At 39.8% G+C, this 23,543-nt stretch overlaps 1 protein-coding gene across 1 annotated transcript in view; it reads left to right on the top strand.

The window, feature by feature from the left end:
- LOC141982777 (dynein axonemal heavy chain 5-like) overlaps positions 1-23,543 on the top strand; it is a 272,918-nt gene that overhangs the window by 76,351 nt on the left and 173,024 nt on the right. Inside the window, exons 22-34 of the mRNA XM_074945122.1 lie at positions 3,551-3,758; positions 4,611-4,698; positions 4,820-4,943; positions 5,045-5,208; positions 6,685-6,777; positions 8,634-8,837; positions 10,999-11,079; positions 11,159-11,563; positions 11,723-11,841; positions 12,990-13,126; positions 16,625-16,787; positions 22,597-22,708; positions 23,037-23,165. Coding sequence (XP_074801223.1) covers positions 3,551-3,758; positions 4,611-4,698; positions 4,820-4,943; positions 5,045-5,208; positions 6,685-6,777; positions 8,634-8,837; positions 10,999-11,079; positions 11,159-11,563; positions 11,723-11,841; positions 12,990-13,126; positions 16,625-16,787; positions 22,597-22,708; positions 23,037-23,165 — 2,027 coding nt within the window. The remainder of the gene's footprint in view (positions 1-3,550; positions 3,759-4,610; positions 4,699-4,819; positions 4,944-5,044; positions 5,209-6,684; positions 6,778-8,633; positions 8,838-10,998; positions 11,080-11,158; positions 11,564-11,722; positions 11,842-12,989; positions 13,127-16,624; positions 16,788-22,596; positions 22,709-23,036; positions 23,166-23,543) is intronic.

Here is a 23,543-nt window from a genome sequence, read left to right as displayed (position 1 = left end):
TTTAACTGATTTACCACTTAAGGAAGCTATTAAGAGTTTTGTCACATGCCTTTATTATGATATTATTTCTCTGTGAAAAGTATGCTGATGGGCTGGCCCATTGAGATGAGGGAGATGATTACAACATGAAGCACAAATTTGAAATCGGGGTGGCAGTGAACTATCAGAAGAGAAGATCTCATTTTTTATTTAAAATGTTTTTTAATGTTGGCTGAGTATCTTTAAAGATCATTGTCCACATTATAGTTTCTAGCCATTAAGTTATCTACATGGAGGTTTCTATCCAAATAGTAATTAAAAAAATTAAATGTAAGTGCTCAGAACGTACCATGCACTGTACAAACCTAGCATGATGCACAACCCTTGCCTCAAAGAGCATGAAACTTATTAATAATACAGTAATGAGTGATCCAAATGCATAAATGTAAAGGCATTAGGAGGAATTAGTATGTTGCAGTTCTACAATAAGCCAACAGGCTATGCTTATGGATCATTTTTCAGTGGAGACAGATTGGTATATGGCTTTACTTATGTTTTTTAAAATGTAAACAACAAGATAACACTAAACAGCAGCATGCTTTGTTTTACAATCTCAGCTCAAAGGATTTTTTGTTACTGGTTAATACAGTAACATATCATTTATTAAGAAAGATGTTGCAAATATTATTTAAATTAAAATTAAACATTTGTTACTAACTCCCACCTCACTACCCAAAGGATGTTAATCCAGTGACTGCCCTCTTAAAACCTTACCGTTTGAATATTTGGAACATAGTTTTTTACTGATGCTTTCAGCTGAAGTGGTCTGTGTGGTTCTTTGGGTCAGCTTTTTTTGTGGCAGCTTTTTTGTGTATCTGTTGAACTAGTAGTTATAGCAGGGGTATGCGGGTGGCTGCTGCTGGCCTTCCTGTGGCTCTAAGGAACTAGAGATGGGGATTAGAATCTTTCCTGGAAGCTCATGCTTTTCTTGAGTGAGGATGAAATGCTTTCTTTTTGTGTTTAGTTTGGTAGAAGTTAAATGGGGGTTTTAAAAGCATTAATTATCCAGTACATTTTGCACTGGTTCTTATAAAGTGCATCTTTTATTTCAATATTAATTAGATCATTTTAAGTCTTTCTTTCCCATTTCTCACAGGACAGAATCTCTTTACTAGAACTCTGCCATCCTGAGCTATTCTTAGGACAATTTTGGACCTCAAAATCAGCAAGCAGGATATGTCCCTTTAATAGTACCCCTGCAAACCGATTAAAGGCCTCATCCTGCCAACTGCTGATTTTCATTTGTGAAGTGCTGAGTGCAGTCAACTCCAGTTGATTTAAATGAGAGTTAAAAGTACTTGTCCCCTTTCAGGTGTTGTACCTTTACAGAGTGGCAATTGTGAATTGCTCAATGTCATGGGGTGCTTCCCTTCAGCATGCCCCCTCGTTGCTCTGCAGGTGGATTGCATTCAGTCGCATAGATGCTGGAACTAGGCATACCGGGGTTGCTGCTGCTTGAAGTGATTTCCATCAGATGCAGGGTTTACAGTTTGTTTCAATGGCTCTCAGCGCCCCCATCATACAAATGGTTCCAGCGCCCCTACTCAGTCCTCCGGCTCAGAAGATTCAGCAAATAGCCTTCCCTTGGTGTCTGCCATGCTCTGAGGAAGGAGGCAGCATATATGCTGGTCCTCTTCCTTACAGCTCCTCCCCAATTGGTTGAGTGAGAGGGGAGCCTTGCCCCATCCACACTGCAAGGGTCCTGATTCTAGACCCTTAAAGAAACAATAGATGACTTGCTCCCAAACACTACTGATTCCTGGGGCGTCTTCCTCTCTATCAAACCTTCTTATTTCCTAGGTCTTTGTATACATCAAAATGTCCCAAATCTTAAAGGGCCATTCCAGGTGATGGGGGTAGGTGGGCTGATCCCAAGACATCACTACCTGTAAGGGGGCTACCTGATTACACTCAGCATCCATATCTCTAGGTACTTATATGGTACTCATCACTTGTGTCTGGGCACTCTACAGTTGTGAATGAATTTATCCTCATAACACTCCAGTGAGGTAGGGAAATATCAATATATGTATTTTACAGATGAAGGACTGAGATGCAGAGGTTAGGCAAATTGCTGACATCTGTAAGAGAGGTGGGAGTTGAACCCGGATCTCCAGAATGTCAGTCCAGTGCTTGGGCTCCAAGACCATTCCATACCTCCACCACACACTGATGGGGAAGGAACTAGGTTCAGGTTAATTAATAACATCCAATTAAAAATAGAAGTGGGATTCCTAAAACACATCCAGAATATCCCAGAATTGTTCAGATGTGAGCAATGTGAATCATTACATAGGATTCATCCTAAAGTAGGACTTGAGAAACAAGGGGCAAAGGGGTTTAGGATTGCTTAATTTAAATGTATGCTGTGTAGTGAATGGACTGACTCATTTGTCCAATTTTTTTCAGTAGTGAAGGTTAACCCTCATCTTGGTTCTGGATTCCAAAATTAATAAGTTAATACTGTAGGTTTTTTTGACAGTCAACACACACATAGTTCACTTTTGCTTGTGTACTCAATAACTGTCTGTTAAAAAGAGATATTCATGGTAAATATGAGAGTTTTCTTGTTCAGTATTTTCCATTAAAAATATCAGTTTGCCCACTATCATCACATTTTGATAGATCACAGATACCCCAGCAATTCCTTCTTACTTAGAACAGGAAATAATTTTGGCAATTCCAATACCACTGTGTGGATAAACTATGCCTTTTTAATTATGACCGCTGTATGGTTATGAAGGGACACAGTGCGGTGATTGCACTGAATGTACTTTTATGTGATTTTATTTTTCCTCTTCTTCATTATGAAAAAATACAAAAGATTTATTAAAAACAAAAATATGTATAGTACTTAGTTGCAAATCAATGGTTTGTGGATTAGAGGGTTGGGAAGATAAATGTTTGAAAAAGATTGAAAAGTTAGAGGAAAACTCTACTTCCTGGTCTCTGAGACCATTATCTGGCATGATTTAGTACTCACAATGCTTGTAGAGGACTCATAAATTAGATAATAAATTTGTAAGAAGAAATTCAGTGGCATAATCTACATACTAATTTGCCTTGAGGAATTTTGCCCATAAGGTGATTTGGAAGATGAAATACTGAATTTCCCTGAATAGTTTAGATGGAATATGGAGCAGATCTGCTTTTTCCTAAAGTAGGTGTATGTGTGAAGGATGAAATAACTTTTCAATAGTAACATTCCTTTTATTTCTGGTATACTGTTATTGATCCTTTCCATTAGATACTGTCCTCTTTAATATAATATTTTTATAATACTAAATATTCCATTATGTCTTTTTCTTGCAAAACAATTGTATTTAAAGATTCAGATGCACAGAGACCCATCAGGTCTTTGGTTTCAGCCTTTTAATTCAGTATGTCGTCATTAATTAAGATTCACATTTAGAAAGATAACTCTTTTGTATTCCAATATAATATGATATTTTAAAAAGTGATTTCATGTGCTATATTTTGTATGTTCTCATTTTATTTTCTGTTTGCTTAGTCCTTGAGAAAGTTTATAATTCCCTAGAAGAAGTGGGATATATAGTAAAAGAAGCTTCTGACACTCTGGAATGCAGAATTGAAAGAATTCTGCAGGGTATGTCCGAAATTCCTCTTGTAACTCTGCCCGAAGATGAACCCATTGAAGTACCTGCTTTCCTGGAAAGGACAGAAAAACTTACTGCTGCAGCCGCTGAAACTCTCTCTCAGTAGGTCTACTCATGTGTGGTTTGTAGAGTCCATAATGGTAGGATTTAAAATTGTATGGTTAGCATTTTAATCTCTATTGTAACAAGACTGCTGGACCAAGTTGAACTCTTATTCTGAACTTTTAACAACAAAATCTATAGGCATCTTAAATGCAACAAAAATAAAGCATTTATACTATTTCACTCCTGTTTTGTTTGACTGATATTTACTCTCCTTTCCTTTGGTTAGAGAACTTTAGATCAGTCCATTATCTATGCAATGATAAGTAACATTGATTCTTAATGTTAACTGATTTAGGACTAGAAGATAGACTCTTTCCCTCTCTAGGTGCTGCATATAATATTTTGCATTGTTACATTATCATGCAATACTTGTTCAGTTGTGTTCCACTGAGACATATCTAAGTGTGCTTTGCATGTCAGAATGATGAAAGGCTGCCTCTCTTCTAGCCTACTATAATTTTTGTATGGTTTGGTCTGTACATCAAGTTAGCTTGCTGTACCATCCTGATATGCCCAACCTGGATGAAATGCGTGTCTATGATTGCTCACCAAAGCTAACCCCCCCCCCCCGATCCTCTTTAAACAATCCAGGAGATCTAGTTGTACTGGATATACTGCAATCTTCAAAATAGGATGTTGATAATATCCCTAGGATACTTTAACATCCATTGGTTATTTTGTAGTACATCCAGACAGTAGAAACGAACTGAACAGTTTACGTGTATTTCTGCATTCCCCCTTTAATATAGTGTGTTCTGAAAACCAGAGTGGTAGTAGTCTCTTCTCTTTTGGGCACCCCATTTCTTTTGTGGGTGGTTATATTCTGAAATCCATAACGTTCCTTTGTAGGCAAAGCCAGCAAGTGGAACGTTCCATGTATGAATTGATAGACATTCTGAAGCACAGATTGAAACCGGAAGACAAAAGCAATCTGCAGGTAAGATCTAAAATGTAAATAATTGTGAAGCATTTCTTAAGCCGCTTATATTTCATTTATTAAATATGAATTATTTGGAGCCTTTTTATTTTTTGTTTGCTGTTTCACTGTGACTTTTCAGGATTCATTTGCCTGTGGACATCTTGATATGAAACAAAAAACACGCTGCCAGGAATGTCTGTCCTGTAGTTACTATAACCTGATGGGGCAGCTTTGCCAGAAAAATGCTGACTCTCTAGTCAAATGTAGGTTTTTCATTTTAAACTATACTTATTTTTATAATATTTTAAAGATTTCTGAACTTGTGGTCACAACTATAATTTTTCTAAAATGTGCATTTATCTAGGCACCAGGATTTCTTTAGATGCTTTAAGGCGTCGCTTACATGTTCTCAACTCTAAATATCAGATGACCAAGTTCATAAAGGATCAAAGAGTTCCGTTATTCAAAGCTGAAATTCAATTGGCCATTCCAAATGTTGTCTTGAGGCCAAGTCTTGATGATATTCAGGTAACATCAACAAAAAATAAATGCACATCACAATCATTCTTGGTATCACATACTTATGTAAATAAGTTGGTTTTTTTAAAAAGAAGGTGTGTCTATTGAACCTCAGATAAGAATAGAACTGAGAAAAATAGGACTACATTTAAAAAAAAATCAGTGATACACAAGATGGCATCTTGAGAAATTAGATAACTGGAGCCATCCATCAAGATGTTATACTGGCCAATAAAAACAATAATTCTACTGGAAACTTAACACCTCCCATCTATAATTCTCTACTTTAAAAAGGAAAGCTTTTCAAAGAGGGTGTGCAAACCAAAGAAGTTGAATTCAAAGCCATCAGTAAAAACTCAGGCTGCTCCCATTACTTACAATTCCTGAAGAATATTCAGTGACCATATAAGTGTGAAATAACAGCTATATATCAAAAAGAAAAGGAGTACTTGTGGCACCTTTGAGACTAACAAATTTATTTGAGCATAAGCTTTCGTGAGCTACAGCTCACTTCATCAGATGCATTCAGTAATGAAGTGAGCTGTAGCTCACGAAAGCTTATGCTCAAATAAATTTGTTAGTCTCTAAGGTGCCACAAGTACTCCTCTTCTTTTTGCGAATACAGACTAACACGGCTGCTACTCTGAAAGCTATATATCAGTTGCCACACAATGAGGCTCTGATTTAGTGACACACTTAAGAACAGTCTTAGGTTTAAGCATATGAGTAATCCCATTTTATTTCATCAAAACATTTAAGCACATGCTTAAAAATCAACTGCTATGTGAATCATTTTACACGGATTCCAAAAGCAATTGGTTATAATGTGACTGGCAGCCTAGCAACATTTTGATCTGCCACTCCCTAAATCAATCTTAGAATTCTCAGTCAGATTTAATTTGCAGCCTGTGTGGTCTGTGAACAAGAAGTCAGACAATAAGAAGTAAATTTAAATACTGTAGATAGAAAGGGTTGTGTGATGCCATCATTTGTACAGCTACAAATATATGTAACTAGAGTAAATGAATGTATAAAGGCACTCTGATGGTTGTGAAATAAGATTAAATTAATTCTGTTAACTGCCTCTGTTTATTCCTCTTTAAAAAGGATATAATAATTAAACCACAATGTGCTATGAGGTATAATCAATGTTTGTAAAGCTCTTTAAAATCCTTGGATGAAAGGCATGTAGAAGTGTAAGGATTATTAGTATGTGGTTTAATCCATGTTTAAATTAGATGATTTTTTAAATCCGGTTTAACTTTGTGCTGTTGTGGATAGGATGTTATGGAACACCCCTTTGCTTTCTCAAAGTATATGAATTATTTGGGGTACCCTATAATATATCACTTACTAGAATATAGCATTGCTAAGTGGAAGAATGTAAAGATGAGAGGTGTGTTCTTCAATTTTGCGATTAATCAGTCTGTTTTTTTTGAGGCGAGGACTGACCTTTGTTTAGGGTGAATGTTTTACTCTTTTCAGAATGCTGTAAACAAAGCAGTAAATATCATATTATCGATGGCCAGAAATATCCCACTGTGGAAGTTTGCTCATTTACATCATAGACAACAGCAGGTAGAGTACTTTTTAAAATTTAAACTGCTTAGAATGTTAAAAAAGAATGGTTAAAGAAACTAAATAGTTAGGAAGAACAGGAGGACTTGTGGCACCTTAGAGACTAACAAATTTATTTGAGCATAAGCTTTTGTGAGCTACAGCTCACTTCATCAGCTGCATCCCCACTGTATTTTCCACTGAATGCATCCGATGAAGTGAGCTGTAGCTCACGAAAGCTTATGCTCAGATAAATTTGTTAGTCTCTAAGGTGCCACAAGTACTCCTGTTCTTTTTGCGGATACGGACTAACACGGCTGCTACTCTGAAACCTGACATTTTTGGTTTGCAAGTCTGTATATAACAGGGACAGGGAAAGGAAAAGCAGGTTTCAGATAAGTTGATTCAGGAAACATGGACAATTTTCAAAGGCATGCTTCTTTCAAACCTAATGCTCAATGTGTGTCAGAAATGAGTCTGAACACTTGAGTTGAACAATGAGTCCAGTGGGTCACAGGAACGCTAACCCATATATGCCTGTGACAAAGTAAAGGCTCAGTCAGCATAATAGGATGCTGTCCCCTAGGCCAATACAAAGATGCCCCTCCTAGGACTTCTTCTTTTATACATTAGTACAAACAAGTTACATATTACACTCCAGATGTTGTTAGTTGCCACCCTTATACCTTGTACCTGCTAGTTTGAACAAAACATCCTTATCCATTATTCTGTCATTCCATCCTTATCTTTAGGAGGGGTCAGTGTGTTCTTGTACCATCTCTTAGGAATGTGTTAACATAGTTACTTGAGAGATCTGTGTGGTTTTGCGCCATCCTGTCTGGTCAGGAATGTCCTTATCTGGTGTTAGCTTATACCTAGTGTGTTACTATTGTGCCAGCACCAGCTCTACTTTGGTTCGCAGCCTTTGGTTCACACTGTTAGTTATGCCTAGGGCTCCAGCAAGGTTTGCAGACAGAAGACATTTCTCCACTGGACAGTGGAAATCATGTTCTTTCTAGCCTCGTTAATACATACAGTAAGGGATGTGTGTGTGTGTGTGTGTGTGTTTTTTTTTTTAAATACTGGTGCTAGTACTGGAATATCTAGGGGTTTGGCGCCTGCAGTGTAATGCCTCAGCTGTATCAGGTTGAAAGTCAAAGGAAAAACTCTATCAGATTGAGGGTTGTCCAAATAAATTCTCTATCGTTGTGACCATCAAAGAGGGGAAGGAGCTGGCTCTAATTCCAAGAAAGGGAAAGAGAAAATGCTTCATTTCCAAGCTAATTCTCTGAAAAGTGGCTTTGTAAAAATGGTTCCTTTTTATTTGGCAGATCTGTTCCATGTGTAGTTAGTGATATCTGCAGATTTCAATGACAAAAATAAAGGATTTACTGCTTTTTCCTTCTCTTAACCCTACATCATGAAAACAGCTAAGAGAGAGGGAGTAGGATTCAATTTCTCCTTATGCATCATCAGAACAGAATTGTTTACTATGTTCCAGTTACCCCTCTGCAGCTTACAGAAGCTTGTATGTGCAAGAAGGAAAAAACTCAGCTTTGCTCTCAGAGCCCAGACAGGAACTGCAGGGCTGGCAGTTTAGGGGACTCCCGCCCCTACAACATTACTCGTAAATGCAGCACATTTGATATAGAAATCATTGAGAGACAAACATGGAACCCCACAAAAACAATTTTTACAAAGTCACCTTTAAGAATAGAATTATAATTCAGTGACATGAGCCAAACTAAGAGCAAGTGGTTATTCATGAAGGGTGTTTTTCTTTTGTTTTTATCTGCACTCATAAGTTGCTCATTCTTGTTGTAGAATGTTCAGTAAAACTACTGGACACAGGTTTACTGTTGTTTCATTTATGTCAGATGGAACAGACTGCTGCCACAGAGCTAGGTGATGAGAGCAAACTCACCAAGATGGTGGCATTGAGACCTTTGGACAAACAGATCAGTGAACATAAGGATGTGAACAAAGCTATGATCCAGCTTACCACAGTAATTTTATCTCTTAAAACTGATGCAGCGGATATTTTGAAGAGCTTTGTTAAATTCTCCAGCATCTGGAATCAGGTTAAATAGATACATTAATATATCTCACTTTATTGCAAAATATGCTACTTTTTACTGGGTAGAGTGATCTACTTTTGGTTATATGAATAAATTGTGTTTCCTGTAAATGTGGATGATTTTGACTGTTTCATGCTTTTTCCCCCTCAAACATTTTCTAGGAGCAATAAGTTTATTTTTTGTAGGTGTTTCCTAGATCTTAAGATTTTACAGTATAAACTTGATACCTCAGCCCTAATACTTCCCTTCCTTTCTTACTGACCACATAAATGAGCACAATTCACTGATGAACTATGTCAGAAGAACAAGGTGGTGAGGTAATATCTTTTATTGGTCAGAAGAAGATAGAAAAAACAAAACATTGGTAGCACAAAATCCACTTTGAATCTTTCTGACAACAGCAGAAGGACTTGCTACAGGAATGTGCCTCAGCTGTATAGAAAGTGAAAAGAATCATCTTCTCCTCCACCATTGCCTCTGGGAAATCAGAGACTGCAGAGATGTTCCAAAGAGTGAACTGGCTAATCCTCCCTGAATGCATAAATGAGACCTCAAACACAAGCACCAGCTGCTGCAAGGAGCTTTCATCCAACTTCACAGAAAGGATAAACTGCATACAGGAAAAACAAGCCAGGACTGAAGATTTTAAAACAGAACAGAGTCCAGGATGGTGGATGGGATTTTGCTCTGAGTTTGGCCCCATCAATGGCTTAGCAAGTAATAACTTGTGACATAGATCTGGGAAGCTCCTGATTAGTAAAACCAGTGCAGAGAAACATATATTGTCAATGCCTCTTTTAGTGCTTCATGCTAAAGAGCCCTTCATGCTAAAGAATGAGAGAGTCTGATCCTTGCACATGATGAATGCTCTCTCTCTAACTATTGGCTACTTCCAACCTCCACTCCTAAGCAAAATCATAGAGTACATTGTGACAAACAAGCTCCAGCAGTCTATGCCATCTGCTGACTTTCTGGATCGTTCACAATCAGTCAGACTTCAGACCAGGGATTGCCATTGAGACCACTCTGAAAGCCCCAATGGGGAGATACCTCATGGCCATGAATAGGGGCTGAACCTCAGTGATTACCTAATCTTTCCTCAGCATTTGACAGAGTTGGCCACCGTTGCTGCTGGTGCACTTACAAGACTTGCGAGATCGAATGATATAGCACTGTAATGGTTTCAATCATTAAACCATTAAACAAATGGTTTCTCCAGTAATATCCCAAGAATTGTGAATGGCAGCTGCTCTTCATCCACAAGAGCACTTATGTATAGAGTTCTGCAGGAATCAGTGCTGTCCTTCTTCCTCTTCAGTGTCTCTGTGAGGCCATTTGTGCAAATTGTGAGTTGCCATGGTCTCCGTAACCAACACTAGACCGGTGATACTCTGCTTTCTATCTCCTCAGCAGATGCAAAAAGTGTAATCACAAAGACCTCCCAATGCCAGCTACAGATAAGCACCTGCATGAAGATCAGATAGTTCAAAGTGAGCCTATACAAGACCAAAAATATATCTGGGTGTGAGGGTGGAGGTGAAACTGCAACTTCAACTTGTACAGAGCCCAACAGCCAGCCTCCATAGAAGCAGAACATCCTGCCAGTGTCATTATCAGTATCTCCTCCCACCAAGCTACACTGTATGCTAAATGATCTGGTGCTGAATATGCCCTAGTCTGATATTAGTAGCTGTAAAGTGTAGGTAAAAAACATACAATTTCTGGGAGAAGGGACTGTTGATTCATTCAGCTACTGTTAGGCAGCTATGGAGTGTATTTTCAACTTCATGAAGATGTGCTAGGTGTTGGTGAATATGAGTTTTTTGCAATGCGTGGGGATGGGTAGACTAAAAATTCCCACCATAGTTTTGGTCGCTTGATATCAAACTCCATAGAAATATTTGGAGTGGTAACTGGAATCATGGTCTGTGTCAATTTCCTGCTGACAGATACAGAAAATGTGATTCAAAAGGGTAATGGAGAAAAGGAGAGAAGACAGAAAAACAAAGCAGTTGGAATGATTTAGAAAACTTAAATTAGATCTTAAACTCTTTGAGACAGAGACCATGTCTTCATTTATGTTTGAACAGCATCTAGTCCAATTGGGGGATAAGGAGGCTACTATAAATGTTAAACAATAATACACAATTCTCCGTTTATACAGGATCCAGAGGAAAAAGTAAAAGAGTTTCTAGAGACTAACCCAGTGATGTCTGAATTCCAAACACAGATTAATTACTTTTCTGTAAGTATTGCCTAAAATTCTTCTGCTGTTCAGAGAAAAGTTATAGTGCAGTAAAGTTGATAATTTGTTTTATTCTTAGCAATTAGAAATCCAAATTAGAGAACTGCAAAGTCATTGCATATTGGAATCAGTGGATTTTGCAACTGAGTCTTTGAAAATGGCCTTAATTCAGGAATGTCGTTTGAGGCAGAGATCATTTGGATTAGCTTTAAAAAAAAAAGCTGCCATGGACATGGATGCAATTTACACATTCATTGACAATCTCAGCAAGCGATTAAACAGGCCAGTCAATGATCTTGATGATGTGCGAGGAGCAATGGAAGCACTAAAGGAAATACGAGAGGCTGAGATTAAAATTGACATGACAATTGGACCTATAGAGGAATCTTATGCTCTGCTACATAAATATGATCTACTGTTTAAAGATGGAAATGCAGAAAGAGTTGATGGGTTGGCATATGCTTGGAAGAACCTAAACACACAGGTATTGTAGCTTTATCATTTCTAGAGTAGGCAAAGTACAGTCATTCTTGTCAGAATTTGTGCCACATGACTGGAGGAAAACCAGTTTATTTTAAACACTCACTTATTTCAAATCCTCCTGATTATTTTCACTTTTATGCCATATATTTACTTATGACAGGTATTGAAGATGCAGGACTTGCTGCTTGAAGTGCAACCATCCATGAAAACAGATTTACTGAATGGTGTTAAAAAGTTCCAGATTGATGCTGTGGAATTTTACACAGACTATAATGAAAAGTGAGTGAATCATGGTGCAGTACAACATTATGTTACATTGGTAATTGTTCCAGAACGGTACATCTAAGGTGTCTTCAGGAAACTAACAAGAGGCTGCAAGAAGCACATTACAGCTGAAAGAAATACATAATTTCAAAAAGTACAATTTTTTCCCAATATTTTTGACAGTTAAAGGTGTGGGTTGGGCAAATACTATTATTGCCATAGATTCATTTCAGTAATTTCAGTGTAAGATTCAAGTCTGAAATGTCAGATGAATTAATTAGGATTGGAAAATATAAGAATCAACCAGAACCTCAGCCCAGATCTCAAGTCAAACTGTTCTAAGGTCCTGATCCAGCAAAGCATTTAAGCATGTGCTTAATTTTAAATGTGTGAATAGTCCCTTTGAAGTCAATGGAGATTCAGGCCTGCTGAATCCCATTACCCAGTGCTCTGAGCCATCCAAGTTTACAGTTAGGGGCAAAAATCATATACCTTCATTGTATTTACTTGATTGTTTAATTTTGTCTCTGGCACTAACTGTTGTAATCTTCTCCACTGAGTGTTGATTGCTATCTATTGTAGTGATTTTTCCCTTCATAGAATCATAGAATATCAGGGTTGGAAGGGACCTCAGGAGGTCATCTAGTCCAACCCCCTGCTCAAAGCAGGACCAATCCCCAACTAAATCATCCCAGCCAGGGATTTGTCAAGCCTGACCTTAAAAATATCTAAGGAAGGAGATTCCACCACCTCCCTTGTTTCATGAAGAGTGAAAGTGAAAATCTCATTAATTAAAATATATGTTTAAAAACAAAAATTAATGTAAAGCAATAGAAACAAAACAAAATGATTGTTGAACTTTTTGTTCCTGTTAACTTCAGATGCTGGCAGTTGGGCGAGTTGTCACCAAAAATGTAGGAAAGGCCCTTAGGAAAGACCAACATCTAATGTCAAAACAATTATATTTTTGGTCTCTCTTCTCAGATCTTTTGTGATAAACGTCAATTATCAGAAAAAAAAATCCCTTATGTTTAAAAAATATTTCATAGTGTGCGCTAGGAGAGTTTTTTATTTCTTTAAACAGTACCTCTGTGATGCTCTTTGGAAAACCTGCACAATTGGTATTACTATATATGTGAATTTGACTATGTTGATTTTTGCAGAGGCCCTGGTGTGGAAGACATTCCTCCCTGGGAAGCAAGTGATAGATTACAAGTCTTCCAAGCCAAGTTTGATGAACTGTGGAGAAAGTATATCACTTTTTCTGGTGGGGAAGAATTATTTGGTCTTTCTGTCACAGGTAATGATGCCACAGTTGGAGTTCAAAACGTCACAAAATAAATGTCAGGCAAATAATATTAGCCAAGTGTTCGTGTGGTTGCTGTCTGGCTAGCAGCTTTGTCCATTAAGGTTTGGGTCTTAGTTGTACAAAGGGCTAATCAGATATTGTCACAGGGATATCATCTCAACATTTGCTTTTGTAATCTGGAGGTCTAAACAAATAGCTGGAGAAATTAAAAGATTAACTCTATTATAGGCATCTCTAACAAATCTGTGGCCATTTAGGACCTCAATATGACAACAAAATAGACCTCAGGTACTTCTGCTTCAAAAGCACGAACTAAAATCAAAGGAAAATTATAGCGGTTGCAGCAGTTTGTATCCAATACCAAACTGGTCCCCTGTTGCCCAGGGGCTGGAGGTGACATATGTAAAGGTATTTAGGCACTTAGAGATGCAAATAGATACTTACTGTGGTTTTCAAAAGTGCCTAGGTGCTTTTGAAATCCCACTAAGCGCCTATCTGCATCTTTAGGTGCCCAAATACCTTTACAAATCTGGCCCTGGGTTACTGCAAAGGTGACTTCCTCCGGTGCACAAAGAGGCATTGTGACACACCTGAAGATCTGGGTCAACATCCTCAAAGGAATCTTTTATTTGCAGTTACAGATGATTTAGACAACCCTGTGCAGAAATGAGTTTAACCATAGATTCTACCTGACATAAAGAAGACAGCTTTTTTGAGAAATGGAGCTCCGAAGGAGATGCAACATGACAAATTCTTGTTAATATAAGGGTATGTCTGCACTGCAATTAAACAAACACAGCTGGCCTGTGTCAGCTGACTCGGGCTTGCAGGACTTAAGTTACTGGGCTGTTTAATTGCTGTGTAGATGATTGGGCTTGTCTGCGCAGTCCCAGAGCATGGGCTCTGGGCTGAGCCCAAACATCTTCACAGCAACTAAACAGCCTCTTAGCCCAAGTCCCGTGAACCTGAATCAGCTGACAGAGGCCAGACCTGGGTGTTGAATTGCAGTGTAGACATACCCATAGTGACCTCATCCAGGAGACAGTGTGCACGCTATTGAAGATTGGAAAGGCATCTTGCACGTAGAACCTGAGCTTCTCTCTCTGTTACGCTTTGGTGACACTTTTAGAGTAGATTGTCTTATCAGTCCAGTATTAATGAATTGAAATAAAAATTTGTTGAATTGAGTGTGGTACTAAGGTGTTTGTGGTCCCTGTGTGAGTGGGCATGGTTAATAAGAGTACATGGTTAATATGAGTATGTGTGAGTGTAGGCCTAGGGGCTGGCAGAGGTGATGAGGGCAAGGTTGTTAAAAACAACAGGGGGTAGGGTTAGAAATAAGGGACAGTGAGCTCTGACAGGAAGGGATGGGGCTACAGAAAATTATGTCAGGGATAGGTTCTCTGGGAGATGGGGTCCAGCAAGGCTCTGGACCAAAGAGGGGACATTGACACCTTATCCGTAATGCTGTAAATCCTGATAGTGATACTGGTAAATGTTTTCAGTGTCAGCTTCTTTGTAGTAAAATATGTTCCTTGTCTAGAGTAAAGTGCCTTCCCCAACAAATGCTTTGGTTTAAATTAAAGTTATGACCAAAATGCAATAAACACCTTATTTTGTAAATATTCAATTTAGTGCTTTCCCTATGAGACATCAGAAATATATATACATACCTATCCTCTTTTTGGTACTTCATGGTGTGAAAGCTTTTCGATTACAAGGACATCTGTATTTTACTATGCCACAATTCCATAGGAGGAGGGGGTCATTTTAATAATAATGTGCAATACAAAGTCTAGCTATTAACAATAAGTAATAAATTAATTTGTTGCTCTGTTTAAAATGTAGATCCTTTACTGGGGCATTAAGTAAGCAGGTCGAGGGATCTCTAGGAAGTTGGCATTTTGTCATAAGATGGATCTTTTCAATAATTTCCTCCCAAAACTGTTTCATTTCTGGACACAACCACCTTTCCCTGCAACCTTCCAACAGAGCGCCTCCCTAGTAGCAAAAATGTGGTGGATCTCAACTGAAGTCCAATGCCATCTAGACAGTAATTTATAAACATTTTCATTATGAGCTACACTAATTAAAAATGTTTATCCCCTTTCCCATACAGAGACCCACTCATCCAGACCCATTTCTTTGTCCTAATCCCTCACCCATCTTTTCATCTAGGTTATTATCAACATTGTTTTCAATCAAAATTGTTCAGTTTCAGAGTAGTAGCCATGTTATCCGCAAAAAGAAGAGGAGTACTTGTGGCACCTTAGAGACTAACAAATTTGTGAATGAAAAGTGTGTAGATCTTAGGATTTAAACCATTTGTTCCAGCTTGCTCCTGGGTCAACTCCTCACACGTTATTAAAAGTCTATATAGAGCAACCTCATCGGTGTTCAGAAATTTGGTCACCTTTTTTTTTTTTAGCAAACTCAGAGGAGACAGGCTTTCCATGGAGCAAGCCAGAATCTTTAGTCAGGTTCTTTGATTATTAACCTGATCCTGAGTAAGTAATGTACAATGAATAAGGCTAAGTTTTTGTCACTTTTATGTTTAATAAAAGTCATGGACAGGTCACGAGCAATAAACAAAAATTCACAGAAGCCCGTGATCTGTCTCTGACTTTCACTAAAAATATCCCTGACAAAAGGGAGAGGCAGGTTCAGCTCTCACTGCTGCTGGGGCTCCTGGGTCCCTCGCTGCTGTGGGAGCTGCAGCATCTGCATGTGGATGATACCCAGCGCAGCTGGGCAGCTGCGGGGGCGGGGCTGGCTGGGAGCTCCAGCTCCAGGGCAGAAAATGTCATTGAGGTCAGTGGAAGTCATGGATTCTGTGACCTCCGTCACAATCGTAGCATTAACAATGAAGTATGCTAATATTTTATTGTAACTTTGACAAAAAAAAAAAAGGAAGAAATGTGCCTGCAAATGGCAAGTTTGACATTTCTAAATTTTAACAATATATTTAGCTAGGGATCCCCAAAGCACTGTGATAAAATGAGTGATTTTTTTAAAAAATGGGGTCATTTCTAAATGCTTCTAACTTTTAACATATTTTATAGGATCATTTTAAATGTTAATATTAAATCTGTACCTCTTTTGTAACTGGTGCAAATTTGGGAAGAAAATATTTTAGTTTTCATATGAAATCGGTAGACTAAGTCTCCACTTTAGCTGCCTTCTTCAACACAAATTTAAGTACAAAGTCATGAGTTGTATCTCCATAATATGGCTAGGTTTATGATATAAAGAAGTGGTCATACACTGGCTGGAAACTGAGTAATTACTGTGGGCCAGACATTTTTGCTCAATGGGACTGTTTTTGGGACTATTTGAGGAGTATTCACTACTCAGTGTGAATAATGGTGTCAAAACGTGACCCTTTATGTTTATTAAAACTTCATTTTAAAAAGGCACAGATTATATTTTTCTGAAATAGTTTGAATCTAGTAGATAATCACAATTTGCTTCTTTTAAAATTTGGAACAGAATATCCGGAACTACAAAAAATAAAACGGGAGCTTACACTGCTTCAGAAACTTTATGGTCTTTACAATTCAGTTAATGCTAATATCAGTGGATACTATGAAATATTTTGGAGTGACTTGGACATTGAAAAAATTAACAGTGAGCTTCTGGATTTTCAAAACAGGTAAATGATTTAGTATACGTTGAAATGCATCAAAATTCTTCTCTCCCATCTTTCATTCATGAGAGCTGATCCTTTAGGGAATTTGTTCAGCATGCTTATATATTTCTAATCTTGGCTTTATATAATATCCAAGAGGCAGAAATTTCAGGCAGAAGGAGGCAGAAAAAACAACACAGCTGCTGCATGAATATAAATACATTGAACACAATAAGGTGATAAGTAACAATCAGCATGGATTTGTCAAGAGCAAATAGTGTCAAACCAACCTGATAGCTTTCTTTGACAGGGTAACAAGCCTTGTGGATGGGGACAAGTGGTAGATGTGATATATCTTGATTTTGATATGGTCTCACATGACCTTTTCATAAACAAACTAGGGAAATGTAACCTAGATGGAGCTACTATAAGGTGGGTGCATAATTGGTTGGAAAACTGTTATCTGTGGTTCATAGTTAAGTTGGAAGGGCATATTGAGTGAGGGTCCTGCAGGGATCAATTCTGGGTTTGGTTCTGTTCAGTATCTTCAACAATGATTTCGATTATGGCACAGAGAGTACACTTATAACGTTTGCGGATGATACCCAACTGGGAAGGGTTGCAAGTGCTTTGGAGGATAGGATTAAAATTCAAATGATCTGGACAAACTGGAGAAATGGTCTGCAGTAAATAGGATGAAATTCACTAAGGACAAATGCTGATTGTACTCCACTTAGGAAGGAACGATCAGCTGCACACATACAAAATGGGAAATGACTGCCTAAATGGAGTACTGCGGAAAGGGATATGGGCGCCACATTGATGTGGACAAATTGGACAATGTCCAGAGAAGAGAAACAAAAATGATTAAAGGTCTAGAAAACATGATCTTTGAGGGAAGATTGAAAAAATTGGGTTTGTTTAAGACTGAGAGGGGACATGATAAGTTTTCAAGTACATAAAAGGTTGTTGTAAGGAGGAGAGAGGTAAATTGTTCTCCTTAACTTCTGAGGATAGGACAAGAAGCAGTGTGCTTAAATTGCAGCAAGGGAGGTTTAGATTGGCGTGACAGGGTCCAGACTCACCACTGCCAGCGCCTCCCGCTAGTTGCTCCAGGAATTAGCTTTGTCCAATCATGGATCACCCTCTGTGTGTGGTGCCTTGCCCATCATCTGCTCTGCTGCCTTGGGACGTGCGTTGCTCCCTGCCCAGCGGCGTCCTCTTCAGGACACTGCCCTCCAGCAGTGCCCACTACTCCAGTCTCACTCCCTTCTGGATGGGGGGTGTTAACAGCAGACTTTGGGACTTGCACCTGCCTCAGTGGCCAACCACAACCCAAAATCTAGCCCTTTAGCTCAGGGGCAAGTTGCAGTCTTTATGGGCCACCGTCTTCCATGGCCAGGTGCAGTATAAGGGGAGAATGGGGGGACCCGGGCCCGCCAGATACTCTTGAGTCCCGACCCAGGGACCCTCTAGAGGCAGCCTCTTTCTGCTCTCCTTCGTTCCCTTCTTGTCTGCCTATTCTTTCCTGGGCCACTTCCCCTTTGGCCTCGTGCACCTTCTTGGCCCTTGGTAGCAGGGTCTGCAGCCTGGCAGGTAATGGGGCTGGAGCTCTCTCCTGCTCCCCAGAGCCTGCCCAGCACTGCTCTGTCCAAGGTGCTGGCTCCTTGCTTCAGGAGCCTGTCCTTCTCCCTCGCTAGTCAGGGAGAGACTCCCTTCTTCTCTGCTAGGCAGCCTTTACATAGGGCCTCGCCCAGCCCTGATTGGCTGCCTCTTCCTTTCCCTGATTGGCCCTCCACAGGCCTTTATTGATTGGCTGCCGGTCTGTGCAGCCTCAAAAGGCCTGTTCCAGCCCTTTTCTCAGAGGGTGGGGCGACTGCCCCATCACAGTTGGACATTAGGAAAAACTTCTTTATTGTCAGAGTGGTTGAGCACTGGAATAAATTGCCCAGGGAGGTTGTGGAATCTCCATCATTCAAGATTTTTAAGAGTAGGTTAGACAAACACCTATCAGGGATGGTGTAGATAATACTTAGTTCTACCATGAGTAGAGGGGACTGGGCTAGATGACCTCTTGAGGTCCCTTCCAGTTCTGAGAGTCTATGATTTTGTAATTGGGTCTTTTATTCGCAACCAAAATCTTTGAGCTTTTTAGGCAGAATTCTGTCAAGTGACTATCAATTTCTATACCCTCAGTTTTTCATTTTCTTTTATAGGAACCAAAGCCTTCCCCCTCTGTTGAGATTGAGTAGCCAGGCTTGGTTCATAGGGATTCTTTGTGAAGGCTCAGAGGAGAAATATTTCCCACAGACCATGGAACACAGTAGAGCCATGAAGTGAAATCCTGACCCCACCGAAGTCAATGGGGATTTTGCCATTGACATCAGTAGGTCCAAGATTTCATCGAGGGAGTGGCCACAACTGAATCTATAAGACTGCAATAACCCCTAGCACTCCTCCTCTGCAATATCTGGATCAATGGTTGGTGACTACAGCTACTGGCAGATCCACTAGATTTTCTCCTGCTTCTCCTCTGACCCATACCTGTTCTAACTCAAAATCCTGGTGTACAGTGGTATGGGCAGAGTTGCCAAAGAACTGAGATCTGTGACAGTAAATGTGCGGACCCTATGTACAGGCTTCAGGTATTCTGTTCCCCCATCGTCACAGCAGGGATTATGGCCCTGTAATGGGGTCGGACTCACCACAGCGGCTCCTCCTGCTGCTCAGTTAGGGAATTAGCTCTTTCAGCAGCATGCCTTCACTAGTGGTGTCTTGCCCTCCGTTACTTTCTTGGTTTCCACTGTCCTCACAGTCGGACCCATGTCACTCCCAGACCGCAGCATCCGCTTCTGGACACTGCCCTCCGGTGGCTCACTGCAGTCCTCAGTCTAGTCCCTTCCTCCAAGGGCAAACTGCAGTCTGGCTTAGCCACTCTCATCACTGGCAAGTGGGAGTTAAAGGGAGACACAGGCCCACCCGCTACTCCCAGCCCTGACCCAGGGACCCTCTAGCGGCAGCCACTTACTGCCCTCCTACAACTCTCCTCCACTGCCTGCTTCCCCATAGCCCCAGCACCTTTTCTGCCCATTTGTGGCCCCAGTCTGGCAGTGGTCAACCTAGAGCTCTCCCAGCCTCTGCTGACCCTGCCCACCACTGCTCTGTCTTAGATACTTCTCTAAGAGCCAGTTCTTCTTCCTTTGCTGTCCAGGGAAAGACTGTGCTCCTCTCTGCCCTGCAACCTTCTTGTAGGGCCCAGCCTGGCCCCGATAGGCTGCTTTCAAGCCTTCTTCTGATTGGCTGGGTTCTGTGCAGCCGCTCCAAGGGCTGCTATTGACCTTTTACCAGCCAATGGGGGGCAGCTGCCCTGTCACAGGTCCATAGTATGTTTTGCTGTTTATGGGATTATAAAATGTATAGCATAACCAAATTATGCACAGGGCGTCTGAAAAGCTAATGAAAGTGTTGCTCAAAACAGAAGGAGTTTTGTCTCGATCACCTAGTGGAAAAAAATATCATAGTCTTGTCTCTTTCTGGTCCCCTTCGGTCTTCGTCCACTCCTCTGTACCAGTCTTTTCTTGACCCCTTTACATAATAGGCCTGATCCTTCTCCCACTGAGGTTGATCAAAGCAGAATCATGCCCGAGATCACTAATGTACATGTACTGTACATGTAAGAGCCTGTTCTTCTGCAGCTCCTGTCCTCTGCTTGTATCTGACTGCTTTATCAACAGTCTGGGACAGATTCTGATCTCAGTTACATTAGTGTAACTCCAGAATAACTTAACTGAAGTCACTGGTGTTATTCAGGATTTAAGTAGATACAATTCAGATCAGAATCTGACCATCTGTCTCATCTTAAATCTCCGAAAACATAACCTGAGGAAAGCATGTCTTTTGGTCAGGCTTCCAGTGAATATGACGTCTGGGGCATTTAGCCAGTTCGGCCAGGGCTGTGTCTGTACTCGCTTTGAAGTTGAGTGATGAATCTGCTCTTTTTATGTGAGTACCTTTCTCAGACCTGAAGAAGAGCTCTGTGTAAGCTCAAAAGCATGTCTCTTTCACCAGCAGAAGTTAGTCCAATAAAAGATACTACCTCACCCACCTTGTCTCTAATATCTTGGGCCCAACACAGCTACAGCTACACTGCAAACACCTTTAATATGGAAAAGTTAAGTGATCCGGCTTTAAGTCATGCAAAGTATGTCCAAATATCAGAGTGATGGGGACCCTGTAAAATAACAATGCAAAATCATTTGGACTGAAACTGTACTGTTTTTCTGCTCAAAAACCCATCAGTTTGCCCTCCAACGTGAGGTCTCATTTTGCTTGGAAAAATTGATATCTTTTGTGCATGTTTGCAAAAATGGGTCTATTTGCAAATTAATAATTAAGGCCATGATCCTGTGAAAACTTTAACACTTGCATACTTTACACATGTGAGTAACCTCCTTGAAGTCAGTGGACTATTCAAATTTATAAAGCTACAGATACATGCTAAAATCTTTGCAGGATTGGGGCCTACATTTTGAGGAGGGAGGAAGAGAAACAATTTTCAAGTAGTTTTTCATTACCTTAAATTTTTTTCATACAGGTCAATGTCACAGTTCAGGGCAACTGCACCTCTGTTTCCCCTCAGTGCTCCAGCAAGGGCACCCACGCTCAGGCTTCCAACTCCCCAGCTATGGCCTCTCTTGGGTGGAGACACACATCCCTCTCTCTTCTGACCAGGGTATTTCCAGGCTGGACAGTTGCCTGCCTTCACTGTGTAATTCACAGCACAAGCAGTCTGCCCAAACAGACCTGCTTACTTTCTCTTCGGAGATGGATAACAGTGTAATTGCTACACATATAAGTTACCACACAGGTCTTTCAAAGCAAGGCTACTTTATTTTTAAGGTAAAAAAACATTGCAGAGAAAACATAAAAAACAATAAAAGAACCTACATGCATGCTAATAAGCTTACTAGACAGCACCCCATCGTAACGGTTTCTTTGTGATCACACATTTGTCAGAGCTTCATCTCAGAATGAGCCCACAGTCTTTCCAATCCCCTCCACAGACCAGGGGTCCTATCCATTTGTGGGATCAGGAAGAAGGTCCTGAGTCAGCCTAAACTCAAGCTTTTTATCCAAAAGTCATTTCTTTGTCTGTTTGCCTCTGGAGAATCCGGTTTGAACTAGTATATCTGCACCTCTCTAGAGGGACTTGAAAGGCTGATCACTAAGGCCTGGTCTACACTGTGGTGGGGGAGGGGAGTGTCGATCTAAGTTACGCAATTTCAGCTACGTGAATAACATAGCTGAAGTCGACATACTTAGATCTACTTACCGCTGTGTCTTCACTGTGGTAAGTCGATGGCTGACACTCCCCCGTCGACTCCACCTATGCTTCTCGCTCTGGTGGAGTACCGGAGTTGACAGGAGAGTGCTTGGCAGTCGATTTATCATGCCTAGACTAGAGATGCGATAAATTGACCCCCACTGGATCAATGGCTGACCGTCGATCCTGCGCATAATGTAGACATGCCCTGAGGAAGTTCATCCCCCTTTGCTATACAATTCCAGAGTAGCACATTCACAATTTCATTTTGAATACAATGTACCACAACGGTGTTAACTCTAATTCAATGAGGTTTAACTTAACTCAGTAAAACTTATCTTAATTCCATAAGGTTTTTTCAGTATATTATGGGATGTTTTCACTTTGTCGCACTCAGGTGTTTTATTTACAGTCTTTTTGTCCACAAATTGAAAGGTGAGATGATGATAACAGTTATAAAAGAACATGAATGATGGGTATGTCAAATCTGATATTCCATTCTCTTTTTAGAATTCGTAAATTGCCTAAGGCTCTGAAGGAATGGCAAGCTTTTCACGACCTAAAAAAGAAGATTGATGATTTTGCTGAGAGTTGTCCTTTGCTTGAAATGATGGCAAACAAAGTTAGTTCAATATGGTACTTTAAAGATAAGATTAACTTGATGATCAAAATAATGTTGTTATGTGTATAAGATGCTTTCAACCTTTCATTTTTAAAAGATCAAAGCAACTGTATGCATGGTAACATCTGATTAGGATTAGTTACAGACAACTAAAGACAAAATACTTCACAGCTTGACTAGATGAATGGTAATTCTTTTAATGGAATGAAGATTGAGACATTTCCCGATATTGAACTGTTTCAGTGGAAAATTGCATAATAATTTCCCCCCTAAAAATAATATTGATTTTAAAATGTTATTGTACTCTAATGCCTGTGGACTTTTCTAGGCAATGATGCCAAGACACTGGGAAAGAATTGCACAAGTAACTGGCCATAAGTTTGATGTCGTCTCTGAAAGTTTCTCTCTGAAGAACATAATGGATGCCTCATTGTTAAAATATAAGGAAGATATTGAGGTACACATACTTCTTCTGTTGGCATTAAAGGCTAGCTTTGTGATCTGGGATTCTGCACTTTCAGAGTCCTCCATTCCTACGTAGCTTAATAGTGCAAACAAATTTAACTTTGCTTGTTTAGTTCATTTGGAGAATGGAATTTGGCAGCTGGTTGTAGCTGAAATGGTTAGCTCACTTCCTTTGATCATGGAGCAATAGAAAAGTGGTTGGATGGATTAAAGCTAACACTTCTAAAGAATTCTTTCTTCTTATTGTTTGTAAGGCTAATTTGAACTCTGGTTTTAGATGCTACTTATTGTAATTTTGTTTGCCTCTAGTCTCATGCAGGAATAAGAGAAATTGGTCATTATAGGCCTGATCCTGTAAGGTGATGAGCAA

Source organism: Natator depressus, chromosome 2 (assembly GCF_965152275.1).
Source record: "Natator depressus isolate rNatDep1 chromosome 2, rNatDep2.hap1, whole genome shotgun sequence".
Classification (NCBI taxonomy): domain Eukaryota; kingdom Metazoa; phylum Chordata; order Testudines; family Cheloniidae; genus Natator; species Natator depressus.
The sequence above is the reverse complement of the archived record's forward strand: the minus strand, read 5'-3'. Positions and strand labels throughout refer to the sequence as shown.